This window comes from Argopecten irradians, chromosome 7 (assembly GCF_041381155.1).
Source record: "Argopecten irradians isolate NY chromosome 7, Ai_NY, whole genome shotgun sequence".
In the NCBI taxonomy this organism is placed as follows: domain Eukaryota; kingdom Metazoa; phylum Mollusca; class Bivalvia; order Pectinida; family Pectinidae; genus Argopecten; species Argopecten irradians.
This window is the reverse complement of record NC_091140.1, coordinates 14,699,462-14,726,659: the sequence shown is the minus strand read 5'-3', so window position 1 is coordinate 14,726,659 and position 27,198 is coordinate 14,699,462. Positions and strand designations below refer to the sequence as shown.

The 27,198-nt window shown below is 33.2% G+C and overlaps 1 protein-coding gene and 1 long non-coding RNA gene across 2 annotated transcripts; one reads left to right on the top strand and one right to left on the bottom strand.

The window, feature by feature from the left end:
* Positions 1 to 28: 28 nt before the first annotated feature.
* Positions 29 to 19,356, bottom strand: LOC138327634 (uncharacterized). Its single transcript, XR_011209078.1, has 2 exons — positions 19,249 to 19,356; positions 29 to 634 (listed from the first exon to the last, which is right to left on the bottom strand). It is a non-coding gene; the product is annotated as an uncharacterized lncRNA (long non-coding RNA).
* On the top strand, positions 17,948 to 27,188 carry LOC138327633 (heat shock 70 kDa protein 12B-like). Its single transcript, XM_069273896.1, has 5 exons — positions 17,948 to 18,025; positions 20,132 to 20,457; positions 20,902 to 21,120; positions 23,290 to 23,434; positions 24,630 to 27,188. The coding sequence occupies exons 2-5, from the start codon at positions 20,149 to 20,151 to the stop codon at positions 25,679 to 25,681; spliced, it is 1,725 nt and encodes a 574-aa protein (XP_069129997.1). The 5' UTR covers positions 17,948 to 18,025; positions 20,132 to 20,148; the 3' UTR covers positions 25,682 to 27,188.
* The last annotated feature ends 10 nt before the right edge of the window (positions 27,189 to 27,198 follow it).

Here is a 27,198-nt window from a genome sequence, read left to right as displayed (position 1 = left end):
AAAAAATTACGATTTAAAATCTCTGAGATGAGTTTTACATTATATTTTAATAATTTTAAAGCGTGTTTAATACGGTAATTTTTCGATTTAAAGTAACCTGCATTTAGAAATGATAAATGTGACTGTTGTTATACCATTATGCAACCCAGCTCGATCTGAACATACTGGATTCACACCATCGCCACATTGTTGTGTAACTCAAATAATAATGAATTGATTGTCTTGCTAAGTCATACAAATAAATTAATTTCTTTTAAGAAGAATTTTTTGAAATAGTAAAATCATTTGATGAACATTTTTTTAGTCTAGTTCGTGTGTATTGAATTTTCTTTATTAAAGGCTTGAACATTACGTGCTTGAACGTTTTAGGAAAAAAATTGAAGAACAAAAATGTACAGAAGGACTTTTTTCTTTCAAATGTGCATTTTTAGAACATTTCAGTAGGCGAAAATGGAGGGGGGGGGTATGTTTGCCCCCCACCGCTTCCTACGCCCCTGCAGTTGATGATCAGGTGAAGTTAATATCCAAAACAGATAGAGGTCTTGCTCTCAAAGATTTCATATTGTTGATCAGCTTAATTCTTCCAAAAATTCCCAAGTCTCAAATTTCCAAACATCAGTCATGAATTCTCCATCTGAAAATGTAAATAATGAATTACTAAGAGCAATACAGTTTATCAGTGAAAATATAAATGGTCTTTCTGAAGATGTTTATGAAATATCATATCAATCATGTTGAAAATAGAATTGACAATCAAAGATCTATTAGAAGTAATGAAAGTATACCTATAGTTTGAGAAGTCATATGAACCATAGTTCTCACCTTATATTTCAAAAAGAAATGCTCATATATAGACATGACTCTCTAAATCATTATGATTGGAATACAGAGTTTGAAATAATTACTGATGATAACAATTGAGACTACAGAGAAAAATCTCTGTATTTAGCATGTTTTCTGGGTGGCAGTGCTAGAACCATTCTTACATAATTAAGTCCCCTTGAGCGAGAGGACTTTGATTCTGCGGTAAAAAATTAACATCATATACTATACAGTCTATTGAACGTTCTAACATGTTCAGACCAAGACTCCAAACTAGAAACTTAAGGTAGAGGTGGAACTTTATCCGAGTTAGTTTAGTCTATTAGAAAGCTTACTACCCAAGATTATCCAAATGCAGATTCGTCAATAACTAAGATTCGATCACATATTCTGATATAACACTGAGAGCTTCTAACCAAAAATATCAATGAAACAGAAACCAATGCTGTAAGGTATGAAACACATAGACTAGCTAGTCAGAATTTTGAAACTGAAGATGAAAAAAGTGTACATGCACTGAAAAGGGATATTCTTTTTCTTGAAAGAACTACCAAACATCTTACATTTTTACAATAAGTTTGTTTCAAAATAAATTCCAAAAGTCAAAACTAAGAGAGAAATGTATGGAAAGAAAATGGTAATAAAGAAAAAACTTAACATCAAAATCAATTTGTCAAGGGGAGGTAATCCATAACAGGGTTAACGCAATCGTCCGAATAACCAGAACTGAAAAGGTGGTCAGTATCACAATTTCGAAACCGTTTTTTTATAAACCAAATCAAATGGAGACAACTCTCAAATAAGTCCCACACAAATGACAACTCAAGAACAGATTCTTTATACGCAAGCATTAGTCAATTCACTAATCAAAATGGTCAGGGAAAATTCTATTTAAAAGGCTTGGTTCGAGGGTCAGAAGTCAGTGCCATTCCAGGAAAGACACAATAAAATAACTATAGGCAGCAAATATAGTAAAGATGATTGTTTGTCCCATTTACATTGGAACATATACATTTTGTAGATAACCGTTACTTGTAGACACTGGTGCCTCAGCCGCTATTCTCTGTAGATAATATTTCGAAAAGTAAGATCAAATAGGAATATAAAAGTACAACCAATGTCACTAAACATGGTGACTGCAACAGAGGAAAAGAAACTCTTTATTGTTTTACGAGATAGCCAGGTCATATAATACTTAATAGTTTTAAGTAATCAGTTCGACATAATTACAATGTACGATGACGCGGTAGACAAACGCGTGGTATTAACGGATGTCCGCAAACTTAAACTGCAGAATCAAAATAGAACAAACCAATTCCCACACAGTTGTGTTTACGTACTGTGTTTATGATATACAAATCGTATGAAATCTTTACATAAAAAGACGTCTTTTTCAACTTACGAGAGTGTTGGGACATATCTAAGATTATAACAAGTGAACTATCGTAACGCTTAAAGAAAACAAATAAAGAAATTATTGAACTGAAGCTAGATAAATTATATGTATATAATATAAATTAAAAAAGAGAATACATTACAAATATACTAAGAACAAAAAGAAAGGTATCACTTTTAAAAGTAAAATATTTTGAATTAAATTGTATTTTACAGTCTTGAAATGACTGCATATGTATTGGGTAAGGTCCAGGTGCAAATCTCGAGTGGTTCAAACCACGTGCATTGGTCCGTGACGGAACTCTTGTCCCACATCTCGTAGACTCGATTTCATTCTACTGTTTGGAAAGCATATATGTCACTCCTAAAGTGTTGTTCAGATGTCCAGGGTGTGGAAAAAATCTAATCGCATGAACGAAGAATGGGATGGTTGTCGAAAGAACTTCGGGAAAGGGCAATCAGCTTGTTGAAATCTGGTTTGTCCCAAAGAGTTGTTGCAGGCCGAGTTGGTGAGTCACAAAAGACAATATGCCTTCTCTTGAGACAATTCAATCAATCTTGGACGACCGACCGCGCTCCGGGTGCCCTCTTTCACAGGAAGATCCGTATATCAGACTAATTCACCTGAGCGGCAGGTTCGTAACAGAACGCACTGTCATCTGATGTCGGATTAGTGCAGGAACTGTCCGAAAAATCTCCCAGCCGCAAATCCCAAATTCCGAAGACCGTAAAGAGGGCCGATTCTAACTGTGCATCATCGCAGAAACCGCGTAGTTTGGGCTCGTGCTCATCGCTACATGATTGGTCAAGGACACTGTTCACTGTTGAATCGCGATTCTGTCTTGGGCAAGCTGATGGGAGCGTTCGAGTTTGGCGAAGGCGCACAGAACGATATGCTGCTAAAGGAGTACAGGAAATCTTGGCTAGCGCGTGTATTCCAGCCGAAACCAGCCATAAACATCACAGGAAATGGGCAAAGCTCTCATTCAGGAATATGTGGATATCATCAACCATGTTGTGAGAACGTATACACGCTCAATGAGGCGTCTTTGTGTTACTGATTTGAACGCCCAGGGTGGTCACATACGGTATATTGATGTGTGTGACTTTTGAATTTGAAATAGATAATTACAAAGATGCATTAGCAAAAAAAAATTAAATCAAATTTGATGACATCCTAATGAAATCAAAATAAATATTGATGGCTTTATACAGTGATACCTTTCTTTTTGTTCTCAGTGTATATTGAAAGCCAAGTACAGCATCAATGCTACTGGTATTAGATTTAAGGCTAGATTACATATCATGGCGTTGGATACTTACGAAGTTGAATAAAGATGGTATACAATATTTACCAAAAACCTATTAGACTATATAAAAATCTATCAGGGTGGGATAGACATGCTGCTAATTTAATAACTTGCAAATGTCGAATTAAAAATCACAAATTAACAAAGTGAAATAAACTCTCATATGAATGGTACTGACGTTCTTCATATGAAAAAACAATAAGTTTCTTGTTGAGATAGTATCGTAGTTGAATTTTATAAAACACTATTGGTATGCTATTAGGGACGATTTTCTTAAATTAACACAGGGAATATGCACAAATAAAAAAAAGTGCGGACATAAAAAATCTGGACCACTAAAGATGCTGAATATAGATTACTATTAAGAACACTATTTCAAATTCAAAGAATTAAATGATTACTCTTAAATACCATTCATCCCGATCACAAAGGATTTGTCCCAGACAAAATCATACCCGAAGCAAATTGGTTGATTCAAGATATATTTGGTTACAGTAATTTAGAAAATCAGGAAGGAGCTATTTGGAAAACATTCAATAACTTTGAATTTGGAAGTGTCGATGCATGCTAGGAAACGTTTAATATGCAGATGATATTTAAATAAACAAATATATCAATTAGTAAAGAATAAACAAGCATTTCAGATATATAGAAAACACATAGAAACTGCATGGGTAGATCTTACAATGCAAGGTTTATTTTGGTGCGAGACTTAGGGAAGCCGAGATGTATTTCATTTATCCAGCAACCATTTCCTTATAAATGACATTCACATTGAAAGCAAAATGCCGGCTAATTACTTGATTTCGCTCGAAGCGAGACGCTTCTTTGATACGCAGGAAAAGATTCATTCACTAAACTGAATGAGAATGTACTCCTTTTACTAGCGTGGGAAATATATACGTGTCTTCGGAAGCAGTTCCAGTAATCATGTTCAGTGAAGAATACCATAAAACAACATGGAGATCTATACTAAAAAAAATCAATACCCATCAAAAAATATTTACAATGCATTACCTTAGACACGGGAATACGGGGGTAACGATATGTGTATCGTAAAAGTGACATCATTCCTTGCGCCTTGGACGTTTCATTCACCGGAAGGTTAAAGTTCAAGGTCAAGTTAAATAAAAAAAGTCCATCAGATGTGGAACAAATTCACATGATCGAATTGACAATAAAGGATTTTGTATTGACGGATAAAGCACAAGTTTATCCGGCAGCAGTTATCGGTCAGTAAGTGGGACATTTGCAGGATTAAATGTAATACCGGATATAGGCCAACCTGTAAGATATTACAATTCTCTGAACTCCTATATTTCTATCCTACCTACGACAAAAGGTTACCGACTGTTTAATAACTTTTATGGCTGATTATTGTTAAACAGGATAAAAGAACTCTTCTTTCATCTTTGATTTGTTCTTTAGTTCTTGTATCCTGTTTAATTCATAACCTTACGAAAATGCAATAAGAATGATATCAACAAATAAACCTACACTCCTGATACATGTATAATATACATGAACATGGGTATGTGATAAGATAGCTTAGTGACATAGAGGTTACGCGATGAGTGGTTATTGACCACGAGTAGTGTGACCTGTTTCTACCACAATCATATTCGTTTTAACCGAAAGAAATAAGGCAGGGATACTGTAAATTGTGTTTACCCAAATATGCAAATAAGGTGTAGTAATATTTTCACCAGCAAAAAGACACTAATAAGTATTCATAAGTCATCGTTTGTAATAAAACAATATAAAACAAAGAACTTAAAACTTGATGTTATGGCTAAACTTATAGTAAGGCTAACGTGTTATATCCTTCAAACAGTAAATCGAAAAATTGAACAGGGCTACACAACAATGTGTTATAAGTATTTGCATTTCTTTTTTAATTTGAACTTTTCTTAATCACCAAAATGAAGGCGATGTTATTGGAATAATAGTATTACTATAATTGAAATTTTTAAGGTAAGACTTAAAGTGAATAGTCGGGCAAAGAAAACCAGTCTAAATGCGTTCATTGGCCTTCCAAAAGTTCTCACATATTGATACGACGGCCAAGTTCTGCTTACGTTTCCCAGTTCTGACCATTAAAGTACAGGAAAGTTGAAAGCATTGAAAGCGAGGCTGCGTGTAAATGTAACCACGGACATAGTCAGCCGGGAGGACGTTTTAGGATTCCTATACTTTAAATTAATTTCTCCGTACGCAGACAGATTTCGGCGAGAGATTTTATTATTCTATTTCATAAGAAATTATACTGGATACATTCACACCATTTTTACCGACTTTAGCCATCCTTGCCCGACTGTTCACTTTAATCCCCTTAAACTCCCAAGAATTGTTTGTGGAACTCACGAAAACCCAATTTTTTGTTTCAAAGTGATGTTTTACCTTTTGCATTAACAATTTTTGTGAACAACCCATATATATTAGAAACTTCAGATCACATCCGTTACAGATTTTGTAGGAAAAAATTATTTTTTTGCGTTAATGACGTTACCATAGCAACCGGAATTCGGGAATTTCTTAAAAATATTAAAGTTTCTTACAATTAAAGCTCTTAAGCCGATGAAAGTGATTTAAATGTTCATTTAACAACTTAATAAACAAGTATATCATAAAATAAGAGATGGGAGTTCCATTGGATGTCAAATTTTCAATTAAGTTTTGGTTGTTACCATGGTTACCAAGAAATGTTCAAAACCAATGATTTTTTTAAATGTTTTGATTAAGCGCTGTATATATCTTGCTTTCGCTGTAGCAAAAATGTTTAATATTTTAATTTTGGTTACCTTTCAACATGCATATCGATTTTTGAAGAGAACATGGTCAATTTGGTTACATATCATTTATGTTTGGGATTAAAATGATACCATGGCAACTGAAAGCGAGCCTACATGAAATGCATTTTTTTCTGCTTATAGAAACATTTATGTGGGTTTCCAGTCGAATGAAACATGGACAGATATCTTTTACAATGTTGTGCAACGTTTTGTTTAAATCATTAACTGTTAACAACATTAAATATTTTATATTTATGCACGGGTCTTATTATTCTAGATGAGTTTTTGAATGTCAATAATATTCAAATATTCATCAATACATGTATGATATTCTATATCATTTCTTACCTATTCCGTCATATGTAGTAAGCCGATAGCGTATGTGTTTCGAAATCAAGATGTTCAGATGAATAGGTTTACATATGGATATAATCAAAATTGCAAAGCAGTACTCTTCATATGTGTGCATACTGCAGTAATTTGCTAGTAACCAAGGCAACTAATTTATAAATGTACCTAGTATAACCTTTTTCTTATACATCGACACAAAAGTATCGATACCATCAACAGGATAATTGTTGACAAATCAAAAGTTTGTACAGTCAGGGACTTGCATGTATACGGAAACAAATTATGCATGTTACCTGTATCTTTACTAAAACAGGAAAAAAAAACCATTTATTATGCACGTGTACAATGCTCTATCCATATAGCTTTATACATGTAGCTAGGCAAAGAGGGTGCTAATTTATAGGACAGGAGTCCCCATCCACTAAATCCCCATTTACATGTATACAAATGTACATACATATACATTTGTGACATGTCTTGACCATATTGTATATACCATGCATTGGTACATGCGTGCCGTGTGTTGTTTAGTTTGTAGATACACTGAACCGTATATATATGTCTTGTCCATTTCATAGATACACTGCTGTATCTACATGTATGTTGTCTTGATCATATTGCAGATAAATACACATGGCGTCTACCACAGGCCTTGAACACCTCTATCTAGGGCAATACTGTGTTACACATACATGATGTGTCGTATATCTATAGAACCAAAGTCCTGTGGTGCACATGTGAAAACGCGAAAAAGCGAAAAAGCGAAAAAGCCAAAAAAACGAAAAAGCGAAAAAGCGAAAATCCAAAAACGAAAAAGCGAAAAAGCGAAAATCCATTCCGTCGCTTTTTCGTGGTATTTTTTGGCTTTTTCGCTTTTTTGTGTTAGAAAAAACGCGAAAAAGCGAAAAAGCATACATCGGATTTCCATTTTTTCGCATTTTCCCAACGCGAAAAAGCGAAAAAGCGAAAAAAACGAAAAACGAAAAAGCGAAAAAGCGAAAATCCATTCCGTCTCTTTTTCGTGATTTATTTTGGGCTTTTTCGCTTTTTCGTGTTTGGAAAAACGCGAAAAAGCGAAAAAGCAAACATTGGATTTTCGTTTTTTCGTTTTTTCGACTTCCGTCGTTGTGACATGCGCAGCACATTATATCATAAAGGAGGACGCCATTATAAGGTAGCAGACCACAGAAGGACAACCTGGCTCGGTCCATATTATTATTAAAGGGACTAAATCCATAGGTTTATTAGTTTTTTTTACTTCCTACAAACGTTCTTATACCTGAATTAGAAAGTTTTCAAAATTACAACAAGTTATTTGAAATATTGGCAATGTTTATCAACGTTAAAATATCGCAAAACGCAACCCGAAACTGTATCAGTCGGGATTGGCTGTTTATAACGGAAATAGCCGAGTGCATCTTTGACTCCGAAATCGGGATCGCTAAAAATTCTCATCCGGCTAATTGATATATATATATAATAACCCCATTAAGAGGCCACTCATAGTTTATCGGTTATCATAGCCTGATTCAGTGTAATAGCCGATTCTACATTGGCAAGTAAAACAGCATAGTTCAATGAAGCTTTATTTGAGTATTTGATGGAAATATGACAAGAAGTGAGAGGTATTTTCACTCGTTAATTATGTATACATTCTACATGTATACAGATGTACCATGTACATTATTCAGCAAACATATACATAGGCCTACAATGTATATGTAAGGTAAGTTTTTGCTTTGAATAAGATAAAATTTAGATATACAGTTAGGCTGATTTTTAACTAGGGATATGTAGGGAAGGTCCATTACACGGATAGACATTATAACTAGGAATATATAAGGAAGGTCCATTAGACGGATAGACATTATAACTAGGGATATGTAGGGAAGGTCCATTACACGGATAGACATTATAACTAGGAATATATAGGGAATGTCCATTAGACGGATAGACATTATAACTAGGGATATGTATAGAAGGTCCATTACACGGATAGACATTATAACTAGGAATATATAGGGAAGGTCCATTACACGGTTAGACATTATAACTAGGAATATATAGGGAAGGTCCATTAGACGGATAGACATTATAACTAGGGATATGTAGGGAAGGTCCATTACACGGATAGACATTATAACTAGGAATATATAGGGAATGTCCATTAGACGGATAGACATTATAACTAGGAATATATAAGGAAGGTCCATTAGATGGATAGACATTATAACTAGGAATATATAAGGAAGGTCCATTAGACGGATAGACATTATAACTAGGAATATATAAGGAAGGTCCATTAGACGGATAGACATTATAACTAGGAATATATAGGGAATGTCCATTAGATGGATAGACATTATAACTAGGAATATATAGGGAAGGTCCATTAGATGGATAGACATTATAAATAGGAATATGTAGGGAATGTCTATTAGACGGATAGACATTATAACTCGGGATATATAGGGAAGGTCCATTAGACGGATATGGACATTATAACTAGGGATATATAGGGAATATCAAATATTGATATAATGATAAAAGAAATACATGGACCTAATTAGTCAGCTAAACCTGCCTATATTATAAGGCATTTTATTTTTTTCCTAATATATAGTATATTAGGGGAACTAATATATAGTATATTAGGGGAAAAAAGCCTAATAATATAGATCTAGGCAGGTTTAGTGGACTATATTTATAGTACCTAATATCATGACAAATGAAAATAAAATAATGGTAGAAGGGAGTATAAAACCATATAATATAATGAAAACTCTTCTTTATAGCTGCAAAAACATGTACAAAAAAGGATTATTTACACTTAGAAACTCTTCACAAAACTTCTGCATATTAGATTTAACACAGTAATCAGGAACTTGTAGTCGATAAATTGCCGTTTTCAGCCGATAGCAGATATGTCATTAGACAGATGAGATTTCCAGCGATCGGATGTTTTGAATGTTCCAGCTTCGCGCATGCAAATAGGGATTTTTTACACTCGCCTAAAGATAATAATATGAAATAGTGACTAGGTCGTTTCTATATATTTACAGTTTGCACTGACATGGACTCAAGAACCATGCTTTCTAGTATTATCATTATCAGTGCATAATGATAGTACAACACGTGCGGCGATTCTATTGTTACGGAAATAGTCGCTGGCGTAGCAACATGGGGTCATGACCCCATTTTTGGTGGGAACATATAAATGACTCGATTCCAATCACGTGTTCAATCGAATTCGTTGACGATGACGGGAGATAACAAAATATGGGTATTTTGATTAAAAAAATATTCAAATGTCACGAGAATAAATAATATTCATTTACGTGAATAACTGTAAATTTAAGGAATAGATTTCTATTTTGTTGGGGTTATGAGGTTATAATGATAATGGAGCCCGTGTAAATTTTATGTAACCCGGCTTCGCCGGGGTTACATAATTTACACGTGCTCCATTATCATTATACCCTCATAACCTCAACAAAATAAAAGTTTATTCCTTAATTATTTTCAGTTTTTCTCCATCTTGAACAAAATGGGTATACAAACTTTTAAACTTTGTTATTAACACAAAGTACACAACATTTACAATTATTTTTATTTCTATAATTCTTTTTATCTTTTATTACATGAATTTTTAATGATTTAGTCCCTTTAAGCACTGCTGACACTGTTTGCAAACCTTTAGAAATTCTCTTTAATCTATCCCTATCGTCTTGTGTTTTCCGAGATATGTGGAAACTTGCTAAAGTAATGCCACTTTTTAAAAAGGGAGATCAACACTCCATTTCTCTCTATCGACCTATATCTCTTCTTTCAACTGTTGGAAAAGTATTTGAAAGGGTAGTTTATAAGCATATTTATAATTATTTCCTTGAAAATTCGTTATTTTTCCAGTTCCAATCGGTTTTATGCAAGGACATTCAACAGTATTTCAATTGATAGAATTTTTTCATAATATTTGTATAAATCTGGAAGTTTTTTATGATATCTCAAAAGCTTTTGACCGGATATGGCACAAAAGTCTACTAATAAAATTACAATCATATGGTATTTCAGGCAATTTCTTATTATGGTTAGAAAATTATCTTAGTAATCGACAACAAAAAGTATTTATTGATAATTCATTTTCAGTAATCGCATTATGGCTGGAGTCCCTCAAGGCTCAACATATACTTGGTCCACTTCTTTTTGTTATATTATCTTCATAAGCGAAATTGCTGATGAGCTTGAATCTTCTACCCGTCTTTTAGCGGACGATACAGCTCTATCAAAATCATCATCATCATGCAGAGATATTGAATATGCACTTTACATCGATTTAGAAAAGATAAATAGGTGGGCAAAAAATGGCTTGTATCTTTTAGTCCCAATAAGACTGAATTGCTCTTCATTTTAAACTTGAATGACATTGATGCAGATTTAGATTTGATTTTTGATGATAACTTTCTAAATTTTTAGTCAATTCCATAGACACCTTGGGGTAACTCTTAATTCAAATGCCAATTTCAATGAAATCTATAAATCTGTTATGAAGAAAACAAATGGATTGCGTAAACTTAAATATATGCTAAATCGTGATACCCTTTTACACCTTTAGAAGTCATTTATACTACCCATTTTAGAATATGCTTGTCTAATGGAAGTAGCTAGAATAATAACGAGTTTGCCATCATTTGCAAAAAAAAAAAAAAAAATCTTTTTATAGTGAATCAGGTTTAGAATTATTAAGTACAAGTGATAGGAGAGCAAGAAGAAAACTTAAATTATTACATAAGATGAAAACTCATGATACTCCTAATTTTCTTTCGAATCTATTACCTCCCACAGTTGGTGAAAATAATCAATATACTCTAAGAAACAATATCGACTTTTGTAATTCAAACTATCGACTCTCCTCCACTCTCAAGTCTTTCCCAGCAAATAGTCTCTCATCGACCAATTTATTTTAACTATGGTGACAAAAAATTAAATATTTTTCACACCAGATTGTGGCACAAATGTAGTAATCTAAATGACGATCTTTTCTCTTCAAATTTAGTCGAAAATTCTCGTTGTACAAACTGTGGAAATCATTGTGAAAATGCTTATTATATTTCTTAGAATGTCCAAATTACATGTAGTTAGCTGCCCTTACAAAGTTAATTAGCGAAATTAATGAGCAAACCTCTGGAAATACACCTTAATTTGCTGCTTTAGGTGATGAAAAATTGGCTTTTGAGGTAAATTGTAAAATGTTTGAACATGTGCAATCGTATATTAGGTCCTGTGGATGATTCTAAACATACATATAAGCTTTAAACATACAAAAGCTTTTACTACACAATTATTATTAAATTTATTTAAAGTAGTATTATTTGAATTGTTTAATCCGTATAAGATATCTAAGTTATCATGTATAATATGTTAATTGTGTTATAATGTTAGGAGATGGCTGTTTAAGTTGGAATAACTTGTGCCTGATCCTTTTGTGTTTTACAATAAAATATGTTTAAAGTAAAGTATTTTCAAGCGGGAAGCCCCTGTTTTGAACCATGCATAAAATAAAAATAAAATATAACCTGAAATTGGTACATCCAATATGGAGAGTTTGAATTTAGTTTCATTTTTTAAACAATGAATATTACTAAAATGTGTTAGAGATGACAATTTTGGGCTCCTCCAGAAATGCGTCTTCACCGGAAATGCCAGCTCTACTTGAAACAAAATCCATGGCGCAGGTTCAGGCAAAATTATTGAAAAATCCACAGGATTGACCAGTGCAATATATTTGCTTATTTTGCCATTGTGATAGAAATGTACGGTCAGATTTTTTTAAGTGACACAATGAAGTTGATGTACCTTAACCAAAGCACAGGGAATGAGTTAATAAGAGGATATATATACGGAAATCATCTTTTTAAAAACTTAGATATTAAGGTTCTGACGATGTTATTAATGTACATTATATACGCACTGATCATTATTTAGTAAATATTTTTAAGTGATCTTTTCCACATGTCTTGTTTTCTCTTTGTCCGCACTAAAGTTTGGACATAATGTCGATTTATATTTAAATTTTAGATAAAATATGAAACAGTCGGAAGGATACATCTCCTAATTAGCACGGTGGTCGGGTAGACTAACTGCCAATATAGATAATGCACATTTACATGTACGCACATTCGCACATGAAGTTGACAATTCAGTTTAATTGAGATTAAAAAAAATATCTGGTAAGAAATGAATGATAATATGGTCACGATTAATCAAATTTACCGAAAAGACCCTCGTGTGGATATAGCGTCGACCTAAAAATGGCCGATGTTTTGTTTGATAATACAATCAAACCTATTCATATGACTACCTGTGTATAACGAACACCTGACTATAACAATCGATTTGCAAAAAGGCCATCTTTATTGTCTCACAAAATGTATACATTGTATGTGTCTAACGATCGATGCGTTTGGAACGGCAGTCACTAGTGTCTGTGATGTTTTTTAACGGAAATACATTGAATTCAATTTAGCCTAACTACAGTATATATCTAAAAAAATTCTTATTAAAAGCAAACATTTACCTTAAATATACATTGTAGGCCTATGTATATGTTTGTTTAATAATGTACATGTACACCTGTATACATGTAGAATATAATTAACGAGTGAAAATACCTCTCACTTCTTGTCATATTTCCATCAAATGCTCTAAAGCTTCATAGAACTATGCTGTTTTACTTGCCAATGTAGATACGCTGTAAATGTATCGGCTATCACACTGAATCAGGCTATTATAACCGATAAACTACATATATACATGTATATCCATTAGCCGGATGAGATTTTCAGCAATCCCGATTTCGCAGTCAAAGATGCACGCGGCTATTTCCGTTATAAACAGCCAATCCCGACGGATACAGTTTCGGGTTGCGTTTTGCGATATTTTAACGTTGATAAACATTGCCAATATTTCAAATAACATGTTGTAATTTTGAAAACTTTCTAATTCAGGTATAAGAACGTTTGTAGGAAGTAAAAAACCCTAATAAATCTATGGAAATGTAATGATTTAGTCCCTTTAATAATAATGTCTTTCTGTGGTCTGCTACCTTATAATGGCGTCCTCCTTTATGATATAATGTGCTGCGCATGTCACTACGACGGAAGTCGAAAATACGAAAAAGCGAAAATCCAATGTTCGCTTTTTCGCGTTTTCGCGTTTTTCTAAACACGAAAAAGCGAAAAAGAAGCAAAAAATCCACGAAAAAGCAACAGAATGGATTTTCGCAAAAAAAAATTTTGCTTTTTCGCTTTTTCGCTTTTTCGCGTTTTTTCTAACACAAAAAAGCGAAAAAGCCAAAAAAATACCACGAAAAAGGCGACGGAATGGATTTTCGCTTTTTCGTTTTTTTGGCTTTTTCGCTTTTTCGCTTTGTATTTTTTCGCCTTTTCGCTTTTTCGCGTTGGAAAAAGTGCGAAAAAGCGAAAAAGTAAAATAGGATTTTCGCTTTTTCGCGTTTTTTCCATCGCGAAAAAACGAAAAAGCGAAAATGGCACAAATCAGCCACCATAGAAACGTGTGAATCCCTAGAAATATGGTCGTGCGAAAATTACTATTTAATTTTGTACAATAATCGTGTTTTTTTCTTAAAGCGAATGGCATTCTTAAAGAAAATTTTATTAAACAATGAAATTTAAGATATAAACACTCAACAGAAATAAAAAAAAAATATAGTTTCTTTTGGTTGTTTTTTTTAAAATCAACTGCAAGTTGCTCTTTGTATAGCGTTATTTCTCCATCTTCATTTTTAATAAAAACAGTTTTTAGATTCTTGTGTCTTGTAACTTGATTGATCCATTATTATATTTGTAGTATTTTTAAATCTTTAATATTCATTTAAATAATTGATAGTGTTCTTAGGACATATACACCATATTGAAACAATATAGGTTTAGGTGAATGCCACAAAAAACTGAATTTAAATAATTGAAATATATGTATCATATAAGTCATTACATGGTCTTACGGAAATATTGAAATAGTCCAGGTACTGTTGTGAAAACACTTGTACTATGTTTACTTTGTAGTAAAATGTATAACTGTATTCAGTATAACTCGGTAAAATTAGCGCAACTGCACCTCCTTTATATAGTAAAATAAAAAATCATATATATTGATTTTTCTTACTTTTATACATTTTTACGATATCACGATTCTCAATGGGGATTAAGACATGGGGAAAAAGCAGAAATTCATCATTTAAATACAGTGTATTCTTCTCTGTGTGTTAAATTAATGTTAAATACTTTATTTGGTATACAATCTTTGCTTAACCTTCAACTTTTCGTGTATTTAAAAATAATAATTATTTATAACTCAAAGTTGTATTTCTTGTAATTTTTCACTGTAACTATATGTCGTTTTAACATTTGATATTTGAATATGGACATATAACTTTATAATTTAGCTCCCCAAAACCATATGTCAGTCTATAAAAGAGCCGAAATCTAGGTATCATATATTCCTGGTTTTGAATAAAACGCCTCCAATCTCCGCCATATTCAGTACCTTCGGGTTTTGTCGGAATTCTAAAAAAAATGAAAAGGAAATCGTATCACGTGACTGACGTTCACACGTCCTGCACGTGGTGATCCAGGTAACAAGTGTAAGCGCACAAGTGTTTGTTTACGTTTTCCTTCTGGCTAATATGAGCAAATCGTACTGGTTTATGTCCACAAAGCGAGTATTTGAAACATCTTATTCAATCTAGTCCAATAAAAAGAGTCTAAATTTTGTCTGTAATCTTCTTCCTACCTGTTTCAAGTAAGTCCCTATAAAGGCAATGGCTGGTGGATTTCTTAGTCCGATAGATTTACTATCACATGTTTTGATTTATATTTCTATACTTATGCTTGAAGTTGTATGGTCTATTACGTTCGCTCTTTTTGTCATAGTACTACTATAATAGTTTTCAGTTTAGCAAATAGAATTATTGTTATTTGTTATAATTTCTTCATGCAATTTACCCTTAATGGCCTCGTACGAACCATTCTGATTTAAGCAACATGTCTAACTCCTGAAGCCATTTTTGACAGATATTCAGCTCAAGTTTAGGTCAGTTACTTTAGTATATGATGTTATCATTAAATTCTTAAAGTAAATACCATAGATTGAAGATATCTTAGGGTAATTCTTGACATTTTAGACCATAACATATACATGTAGTGCTGTCTTAGAATTTCGCACATTATGACGTAACCATTATGACGTCACTAATATTAACATCGTGACGGCAAGATATCGCCGTCAAAATGGCTGTTACATCTTATAGAATATATCGTTGTTGATAAATGGGTTTCCTGTCAAGGTTAAACAATGCAGTGGATATCATCAAATAAGTTAGGAATAATAGGTATAAGCCTTAAACTGTCTTCTTATGGAATCTGTAGTCTATACAGATATCATAGTATAATGGAATCTGTAGTCTATATAGATATCATAGCATAATGGAATCTGTAGTCTATACAGATATCATAGCATAATGGAATCTGTAGTCTATACAGATATCATAGCATAATGGAATCTGTAGTCTATACAGATATCATAGCATAATGGAATCTGTAGTCTATACAGATATCATAGCATAATGGAATCTGTAGTCTATACAGATATCATAGCATAATGGAATCTGTAGTCTATACAGATATCATAGCATAATGGAATCTGTAGTCTATACAGATATCATAGCATAATGGAATGTGTAGTCTATAAATATATCATAGTATAATGGAATCTGTAGTCTATATAGATATCATAGTATAATGGAATCTGTAGTCTATATAGATATCATAGCATAATGGAATCTGTAGTCTATACAGATATCATAGCATAATGGAATCTGTAGTCTATACAGATATCATAGCATAATGGAATCTGTAGTCTATACAGATATCATAGCATAATGGAATCTGTAGTCTATACAGATATCATAGCATAATGGAATCTGTAGTCTATACAGATATCATAGCATAATGGAATCTGTAGTCTATACAGATATCATAGCATAATGGAATCTGTAGTCTATACAGATATCATAGCATAATGGAATCTGTAGTCTATACAGATATCATAGCATAATGCTCTAGCTCTATGCAGGCACTTATCCCCTAATGGTATTGAAAGGTTAATAGTATTACCTAGTCTTATCTGCGTTTGGCTTGCATTGCTGCCATCAATGTATTCAACATGCCTGGTACATATTCTATTTCACACCTCTACGAAAATTTTTAAGCAGAGATCTCAAGGAAGATCAAATTATGGAAATTCACGTTAAAATTGCCCTCCAAAACACATAGGAGGATAGAGTCATGTAATCTGTCTGTGTCAAGTGGATTATATCTTTCTGTAAATCAAACGTTTAATGTGTGTTTATACTGTTTATTGATTCCTAATGCTTAACATAACGATGGGAAAGTGATAAATAACATCCACATGTCATTTTACTTGGCAACGATACATAGACAGGTAAGATTTGTGAGTGTAAAGCACCATTGTCATAAAATGTATGTAAGTGATTTAGCTAGGTTACAAATATGCAAATATTGATAAATACATGTGTTTCTTGTGTGCAATATCATACTACTTAAAGTAATGAATATGCTGGATCATAAACACACTATAGAGTTCAAAACACATAAACAAATGCACGATTGGTATTGATGATATATAGAAGTTACACAATTAACTAATGGTTGTTTGATATGAAATTTGTTTCACACGAATGAGTTATTTTTTATAGTTAGAAAAGACACGAGCTTTAGCAAGTTAGAGCTTTTAGGGTATTGTAACTAATCACAATGTACAACTGTATTTCTAATGAATTGTGGAAGGCGTTACTGCTGAGTACTTAATTGTTTGGTTTGTTCAGTTTCACGTCATATTAACAGTCAAGGACATGCCAGGTTTGATGATGGATAAAAACCCGAGTACCTTGTGAAAACGAACCGACCAGCGGTCATGATAAGTACCCGGCAGCTGTCCCACATGTGATTTGAACTCGTGACGAAGAGGTGGAGGAATTTGGTTAATATGTCGCAACATAACATGTTGATTAATAAAATGAAACAAAAAAATATTGCATATAGGAATTACTAAATAAACAAACATGTGATTTAACTTTTATGGTCTTATTCTATTGAGCTTTAGGTAGCTTGTTAAGTACACACCCAAGGTGTATAAAATATTGTTATCTCTGACCCTTAGAACTCCGGAATCGATATGTGATTTTACTACCTTGGTCGCTGCGATCAGAGGACAAATATAATTGTGATATTTGGTGATGCTACACATTTGTCCGGAAAGGTAGGTCATTATAATGACTATTCTTTCACCAGAAAGTGTTCGTTTTGATCTTCCTTATCAGCACCCATTCATTTGTTGCCATAAGCCATTTAAATTTAATTACGATTATACCATCGCATGTTACACATGTACTTGCCTGATGTACATGTACCTGATACATTGTAAGATGGATAATGTAAAAAATGTACAATATAATGTCTCTGAATGGCTTTAAGGATATGCAGAAATGGAGGGTAGAATGTTTTTTACGCATTGATAATTTAGAAATATCTTCAAATTGGATATATATTTTGTTATTCATTCATAATTATACATGTATCTAAAAAACCTATATTTTAAACGACAGTAAGTCAATGAATGATATACTAAAATTGGACAACGTAGAGTTAATTTTGAGGAAGAGCAGTATTAAATATTAACTATATTTTCTTTCGTTGGGTGTACGGTAAATCTCGATAAAACAATGGACTACAATCAAAATCAAAATACAATGAGTGATTTATTTGCAAAATTTGTAGTAGTCAGAATGGTGTGCTTACAAAAACAAAACAGATGATTAAAAGCATATAAAGCCACAACAGCCAGAGGATCTTAAGAGCTAATTAGAAAAGGGTATTGATATCAACTTAAGTTTTTAAAACTCGTTAAACAAAAGATATAAATATACCTTGTTTTGTACGATACTACATGAAACTGTATTCTGTACAAGAGTGGAAATGACGTCGTTCAGGATATCATTACGTCACATGGTTGACTAACCGACATGACAAGTATGGAACATATGTAAACGCCCGCGTGTTTGTTATATGTTTACGTAACCATGATAATTTCACCAGCTTAGATCGCTTTACCATTTACATACATTGACAAGATCAATTTACAGGAAGATGTATCTGCACTTCCATAACGATATACAATGTAATAACGTCGACTTGGCGAGATGGTAAGGTGACTCGGCGAGAAAGTATGATGACTAAACAAGATACATTTTTTCATTTTCTTTGAAATCACCTTGACTTATCTTAAAGCTACCATATTGTGAACGCTATGAAAAAATGATGACTGATCACATCAGAGACTATAAAAGCCATTCTGAGTGGCTGTCTTGTTTAAACCTTTACAATGTTGTAAAATTGAGCAGTATGATCTCACGAATGGCGGCAAGTAACTCTGTAAAACGTTTTTAATGTAAAGTCAAAAGAAACAAAAAGGTACATAATTACCTCGCCAGGTACACTTATTATGACGCCACGTCGACTGAGCTATCTCGCTATGTGATCACAGATAAGGTCACAATACGATATTTTAGTAAAGGTTTATCACTCGAGAAACAAATTTCAGTGACGTATTGACTTATTGACAAGCCTATCCGGTTCAAAGTATCGGTCAGTATGTGCGGCGACTACATGTTAAAACAAAATACCAGGAACAAATCAGTGAGATAGCGGGATTATCAGAACTCATCTATATCTATCTCCCCAACAAGTGATAACCTTCAGGACTGCTGTATCAGTTTTACGTTTGTAAAATAATTAGATTACTGAGTTTGTTTATTCAGACAAATGCAGTATAAACATTTCCCATCTTATTTCTGGTGAACTGTTTTGATGTCATGCGAAATAAAGTATAATATAGAATAACCTATATTTTGTTTCAATTAAATAATAATGTTTTGTTACTGGTGGGTATGTAAATAAAAATATGTAGATCATTGCATTAAAAATATCTTTCACTGATATAATGCAGTACAAGTTAATAGTATTGAAATAGCATGTCTAAATTTCTGTTATTATTGTTAATGTTTGCATTTCAAATGTTTCAAATGTTGTGGTAACTTCACTAACGTGTCATTAAAATTTCACAGTATACCTGTAATGGGAAAGTCTGGCGACATTAATGGATGTCACAAAAGAAAGACAAAGAGACACACATGAAATCACAGAGGTAGCTCAATTACCATCAAACATCATCTCGTCTGTCTTAATATCTTATAATACACGACCTTGGTTATGTTCTATTGTGGTATTGGTGAGCAAATCTAAATATGTTATTATGGCTGGTAAAAATCATTGTAACAGTAATACTTTACGAAAATTCTTTTTTCAGTTCAGTGATTCTTTACCATGGCTTCATCAAAGAATCATCTAATAGTGGCTGCGATAGACTTCGGTACCACTTACTCGGGATATGCATTTTCCACCCGTGATGACCACAACAGAGATCCTCTGAACGTGAGTGCGAACAATTGGAACTCTGGATCCGGAGGACTGATATCCCAGAAAACATCTACATGCGTCTTGTTCAAACCCAATAGAGAATTCGACTCTTTTGGATATGAAGCGGAGAACAAATATGCTGACCTGGCTTTGGACAAAAAACATTCAGGCTGGCGTTATTTTCGACGTTTCAAAATGAAACTGTACGAGAACAAGGTAAGCAATGCTCATTTTAGTCCTTTTGAATGTTTGTTATTTTTTTCAATATTTTGGATCTAAACTATCATTTATATAATAAGATAAAGAGACAAAAACGTTTCATCAATGCTTAATGTTTAAATTCCAAAGAAGCCAGTAATTATTTAGATCTCGATACAGCTAACAATACTATCGATTTAAAACGTAAGAATGATTTAATAGATAAATAGTAAAAACAACGGCTCTACTCAAAGCGAGGAAGAACAAAGGTTCAAAATGGCCGCCATATGTGCCCTTTAAGATGATTTATACCTAATTAGTTGATACTAAAATATTAAACTAGCATTATATAGAGTATGGCTTATAGTGTGAGGCAGAACGTTTTGGGTTTTTTTTATTATTTTTTTTTGTTCATTGATAATTGTTCTATAGTTATGCATATTCATTTTATGTTTCGCACAGTTGCTGAATCGAGCCTTCGAACTAGAAGATGATCAAGGTTCCAAAATGCCGGCTATGAAGGTATTTTCATCATCCATTTGGTATATGAGGACCCAATTGATGAAAACCTGCAGGAATCGATATTCTGATATAGAAGACTCCGACATTCTCTGGGTTCTAACTGTACCGGCGATATGGTCGGATGCATCGAAGCAATTTATGAGAGAAGCAGCTGTGGAGGTAATATAATTCAAGCATGTCATGCAGTTGTGTATGTAGCATCAGAATAAACACAAGGGAACCAAATTTATCTATTCCGGTAATGTATCTAAAATTCATTACCAAATTACGTCTCTAACCTCACACCCTATGTGTAGAAGAAGCGATCTACCTTGAGCAAATAGTATAGGTGATCATTGTGACAAAAATAGAGGTAGAGGGTGAATGCCATTTCATATTAGTTATATAAAGATAACAGGAAAATCATTATTGTTATTGAAATCGTCCTTCTTCATATACACTGTCCACTTAATATCTGTTCAAAACAGGAAAAAAACTCTATAATGTTGGTAAATATTTAAGATATTCCTTTTCGGCACGTTTGAAACGGGATGAGCGATTGTAGGTTTTCAAAGAACAATAGACACAGGCTATATACAATATATACAAATTTATATACAAAACCATTTTAATGAATATAGTCATAGTAGACAGAAGTATATCATCCTCACTCACTTGCACATCTTACAAATATATATCGAAAGAAATAGACACAATTTATACAATAATAAAACTAAACAAACAAGGATGGACTGTGTTCCCCAACTGTTCTATATGTCAAAGACGTTTATAAGAGTAGGCTGTGTTCCACTCAGTCTATATATACTATGTACCACTAATCGAATGGCACCGTTGAGCAGGCTGAAATCCACCCAATAAGCATATTTCACAGTTCTGTACCACCATAATGCTCGTCGGTATCCAGCATCAGCATCCCGAACTGTCTCACCATGACCACTGCTGCATAGTATTGGTTGCTACAGTATCAGTCACCACATACAGGTCAAGGTGACCCGTCACTCTATAAGACGGCCTTCCTCATCACACTTACGTACCCGGATGAAGAACTACAATCACAGATATAACTATAATCAACGACGATCAACTATCATTGTGTCTAATGACAACATCTTATCATGTTAATTATATCAACAACCAGGGTTCATGTATCAGCTACATCTATATATACAATCATCCATAACTATCACGATTGAACCCTATAAATATATACACCGAAATGTATGAAACATGACTCCTTAATGGTTCCAAGCCTAGCTAATACATATAAATGTAATAGTCACAGGCAATACACGCGCCTATCCTATATATAAAATAATATGAGTAAATAGCTACATGGGTATATCATTATATTTCTATTTCTAAAGTATTTAGATAACATCCTATACCCTTACTAACGATATATACATGACCTTGTAATAACACACCACCGCGCACCTGTACGTGTGTACACATACTGCGGACAGGTAAACGATATTGCTAATATTGCTAATATATTGAAATCATAATTACAACAAGTAGTGACTACAAATATCATAATAACATCTTTCATGGGTTTAGGTACTCACCGCAAGCTGTGGTCTGCGTATGCGCTATCATATATGTAACCCGATATTATATATGTTGAGACGTCTTAATGGCTGTCTTTCTGCATGCGCACACGTCCCTTACGGATGTCGGTTATAAGTTTAGTAAAGTTTAACGCGCGAAATAGAAATTGTCTTTAGTGATATGTAACAACGTTCTAGATCTTGATAAATTTGTATGGTTTGTTTTCTTTTATTTTTCGATGCTGAAATATCATGCATAACAGTCTCCCCTGACATTACTGTATATACTCCAACATCTAGTCCTTTGGTAAATATCCTGTTATATATATGTGTGTATATTTCTGCTGCTCGTAATGTTTTTGTATTGTTATATCGATATATATGTAGGTATATCGAGATATATGTAATGATATAGTTATGATACTATTATATATAATGTTATTTGTAATATTATTGGATGATGTATTGTTGCATCAGAATAATGATATAATAATCAATGATATGTCCATCTTTAGCTATTTATGATAGTATTTTCATCAATTGCATTATGTTTCATATATGTACTTGAAAGCCGTAAGTCTAAAATTTAATAAACGATCAATCAATCGTGAAATGTTGCCAAAAAATATCAATTACGAGTTCACACATGTAGGTAATGTCTGTCAGACTTCCTAGTATCATATCAGTGACATGTTTATCGATACCATACGATCATATCATGTCATAAATACCGCAATACACTAGAATATCATGATTTCTAATAATAGTATTATTTTAAAAGGCGGGGATTAAGGACTGCAATCTGAAGCTTGCTCTGGAACCAGAGGCTGCATCATTATACTGCAAATATATTCCAAATGAGAAGGGAGATGAAGGCATGTCGTCGTTTTCTTGTGGATCAAAATACCTTGTCCTGGATGCAGGAGGTGAGATACCATTATAATTACATATATACAGATTATCCAATGAAAATATTATTCGATGCAGCTGCAGAAAAAATGTGCATTGATATACACCAGGTAACTGCGGTATTTCATGTACATGTAAGTATCATTCGAATAGCGAGTTGTTTCATAGAACGGACATATTATATCGGAAGTACTAGTAGGCGCTTATTTAGCTGTAAATAACACGAATACTAAACGATATTAATCGAGGAGGAAATTTTGGGGTTGAATTTGCCTTTCATTTAAACAATTTGATTTAGAAATCTATCCATTTAAGGTGGTTGTTTCATGAAGTAGATATTTTATTATCCCTTCTGCCAAAGCTTTGAAGAATAAAATCAAACTTTTCTAAAATGAAAAACCAGCATTCGTCTGAGGTGAATCCGCCTCGTTAATAAATATCTTCAACAATTATTTTGTGTCTAACAATACCACTGAAGGTGCTGTACACTTGACAACACACAGAGTACATGTAAAATGTTTTTGGCCAAACCATTTCAGTCTCGTTCTAGTCTATATGTAGTTATTCTTAACTACTTACAGTAATTTCAAGGCGTTTCGTATATAGAGAACTTTGCTTTTATTTTTCACTCCATATTTTCCCGTTCAAACATAACCTAAATGTCAATATCTTTATTCTTGAAATAAATAACAATGTTTAATCAATGCATATTTAACATAAAAATCAATGTAATGTTGATGAGTGAGGTTATTTATGTTGTTATTTGCAAATCTAATACAATTCATTATAATTCATTCGTAACTTCAAGCGGTAAAATGTTCAGAAATATCTTTCAAATCCTTGAAGAGCTTAAGGCACTGTCATAATTCAAGCATCTGAATGAAACTATTATGAGTTCTTTCCTGTAAGCTACATGTATTATAAAGTGACTTTTTTTCAAAGATGTTTTCTTTCATCTAAATATGCATAAAGCATAAAAGTAAGAGCTAGTACAGTGTGTTGTTGCAAACGCATATAAAACGTCACACTTGTTTGTAAATGCCTTTGAAAGATTTCGATAGGTTTTTTTTTTTTCAAAACGTATGGCATCATATATTATCGATAAAAAGAACATGTAAAATGCTTGCCTAGCTATGATAACGCTATTTTAATCATTATTATCCAGAATAAAACTGACATGATCAGAAATGTTATTCATGTAATGTTTTACAGGTGGTACCATCGATATCACAGTACATCAAGTACAGGAGGATGGGACTCTAAAGGAGATACACAAAGCCAATGGTGGTGATTGGGGAGGTACGAAAGTAGATAACGCCTACCAGGCCTTACTGACCGGTATCATCGGAGATAAAGGATTTGCCAAATTCTGTAAAGAGAATAAAGGAGATATGATCGACTTGTTCAGAGATTTTGAAATCAAGAAACGCACTATTAAATCATTCCCTGATGATGATGATGCGAAAGTAAACTTCAAAATTCCAGCATCTATGAACAAAAGGAGAGACATCCAAAAGACTGTTAAATCAAAGTTCAAGAAAGATTTTTCCGTTACCAGCGACAAGCTTAGGGTCGCTGGACATATCGCCAGAAATCTCTTCAACGACCCGGTAATGCACATCATCGATCATTTGAAAACAATAATGAGTGAGGATCAAGCTGTTGGAATCAAAGCCATCATGCTGGTTGGAGGTTTTTCGGAATCACCCGTTCTCCAGTCTAAGGTCCGAGAAGCCTTTCCTGATATACGAATGGTCGTTCCACCAGAAGCAGGGCTGGCGGTACTCAAAGGCGCGGTCATTTTCGGGCACGAACCGGAAATTATTACCACAAGAATTTCCAAATATACATATGGAATAGATTCATCAGTAAAATTTGAAGAGGGTGTTCACGATCCTGCTAAACTGTTCACAACATCCTATGGGGAAGACAGGTGTGAGTGCATTTTTGTCATCCATGTCTGTATTGGAGACAGCATAGATATAGACAAGCCTCAAGCACGGGAAAGATGTAAAGTTAACGAACCTGATCAAAAGGTGGCCACACTGAAAGTCTACGTATCTACACAGAAAGATCCCATGTACACAACAGATCCTGGCTGCCTCAAGATTGGAGAACTCCGCATAGATATGGCCGATACATCTAGAGGATTAGAAAGGGGAGTCGATGTACGGATGATATTTGGAAACACTGAACTCGAAGTGCAGGCCACCGATATATTTACCGGAGAAAGCGTCACAGCAGCATTTGACTTTTTGAAGTAATTCGATCAGGTTCAAATTCTCTTCAAAGCTATTGTTATTATTACGGAAATTTAGATAATCAGTATCATGTTTGCAAAACATAATAAGAAATGACATTTATATAAGGAAGTATAACTATTCGAACGTACACAACGTTTTCCCCGCATTTTTCTTCATAAACGTTCATCATCAGTTGATTTGTACAATGGAGTATTGTAAATCCGTTAATGAATTAAACACATACAGATATAACAAATGGGATAAAGGTTAACATATTTGCATAACTTAAATTAATGTTAATAAGATGATATAATTCAATTTGATTTACGCTATACAAGCATTTCCTACTTAAAAAAAATAATAACCGTGCTCAGCTGTGCGCTAGTCATTTTTATATGTTTTAATAATGGTTTGTTATCAAAAAATCATGGAGTGATAACATGATTATATGAACATTTTCTATTGTTTGCCTAACATTTTGATTTTATGTTATGAGGCGTCAGTCGGTCCATAAACATTTCCTTTAAATCACTTCTAGTCATAGATTTCTGCACGGGTTATTACTATATTTGGCCAGAAGAATCCTTGAGAATGGGAACAGAGTTTGTATAAAATCATTACTCTGGGTTCTCTGGTGCAGGAGTTATTCAGAACATGTATTTCTTTGTACTAGTAGACTCCGATGAGCGGTATAGGCCCTCTGATTCTCATAATTGTAAATAGGTCATATACTTAAACAATTTGGGTTTTAATATGATGCTTTCTGTCAATAAAATCTGTTTAAAAACTCTTCGTTTCAAAAAGCACAAAATGCTAAGAAATTAAACAATATATGATTTCAGATTACTCCGTGGGAGATATTGAATTACAAAGAAATCATAGCAGAATCAAACTTTGACACGAAAGCAATGTTTGAACAGAAGAAGTACCGAGATGAATTCTCTGTCATCATCACGAAAATAAGTTTATAAATGACATATTTCTTGTAAAATAAAAATCACCATAGACCACGTACTTTAACCTTGAACCAGTGACCATGGTCATTGCATTATCAGTTCATGGTTGTTTATAGTTAGTGCTCAACATTATGAAGTAAAAAATTCAGTTAAATGGTTTCTCTTATACGTATATATTTATATATATAAAAACATTTAAAAGTACATAGTTGAGGAATATAACAACTACATAATTAAACTGTATGTATATGATCAATAAACAGTGTTTATATGGTCCTAAAAGGGGAGTATAAAGAATTGTCATCCTATTTTAGGTATATCATTAAACGTTGTGTAATATATAAGGAAAGCGTTAACAACACAGTAGTTATAACATTTAGATCATTGAGGCATTATGCAAACAATATCGCTATAGAACGCAAACACTATGAACACTGACTGAGTAAATCTTCATTCTTAACTATCTTAATTTTTTATGTATATACTGCAGATATATTTGCACATATATGGTGGTTGCGATGGGATTTGTTTCTCACTTACAGAAAGTAACACTAATGTAATCGCAATTTCGTAAAAGCAATA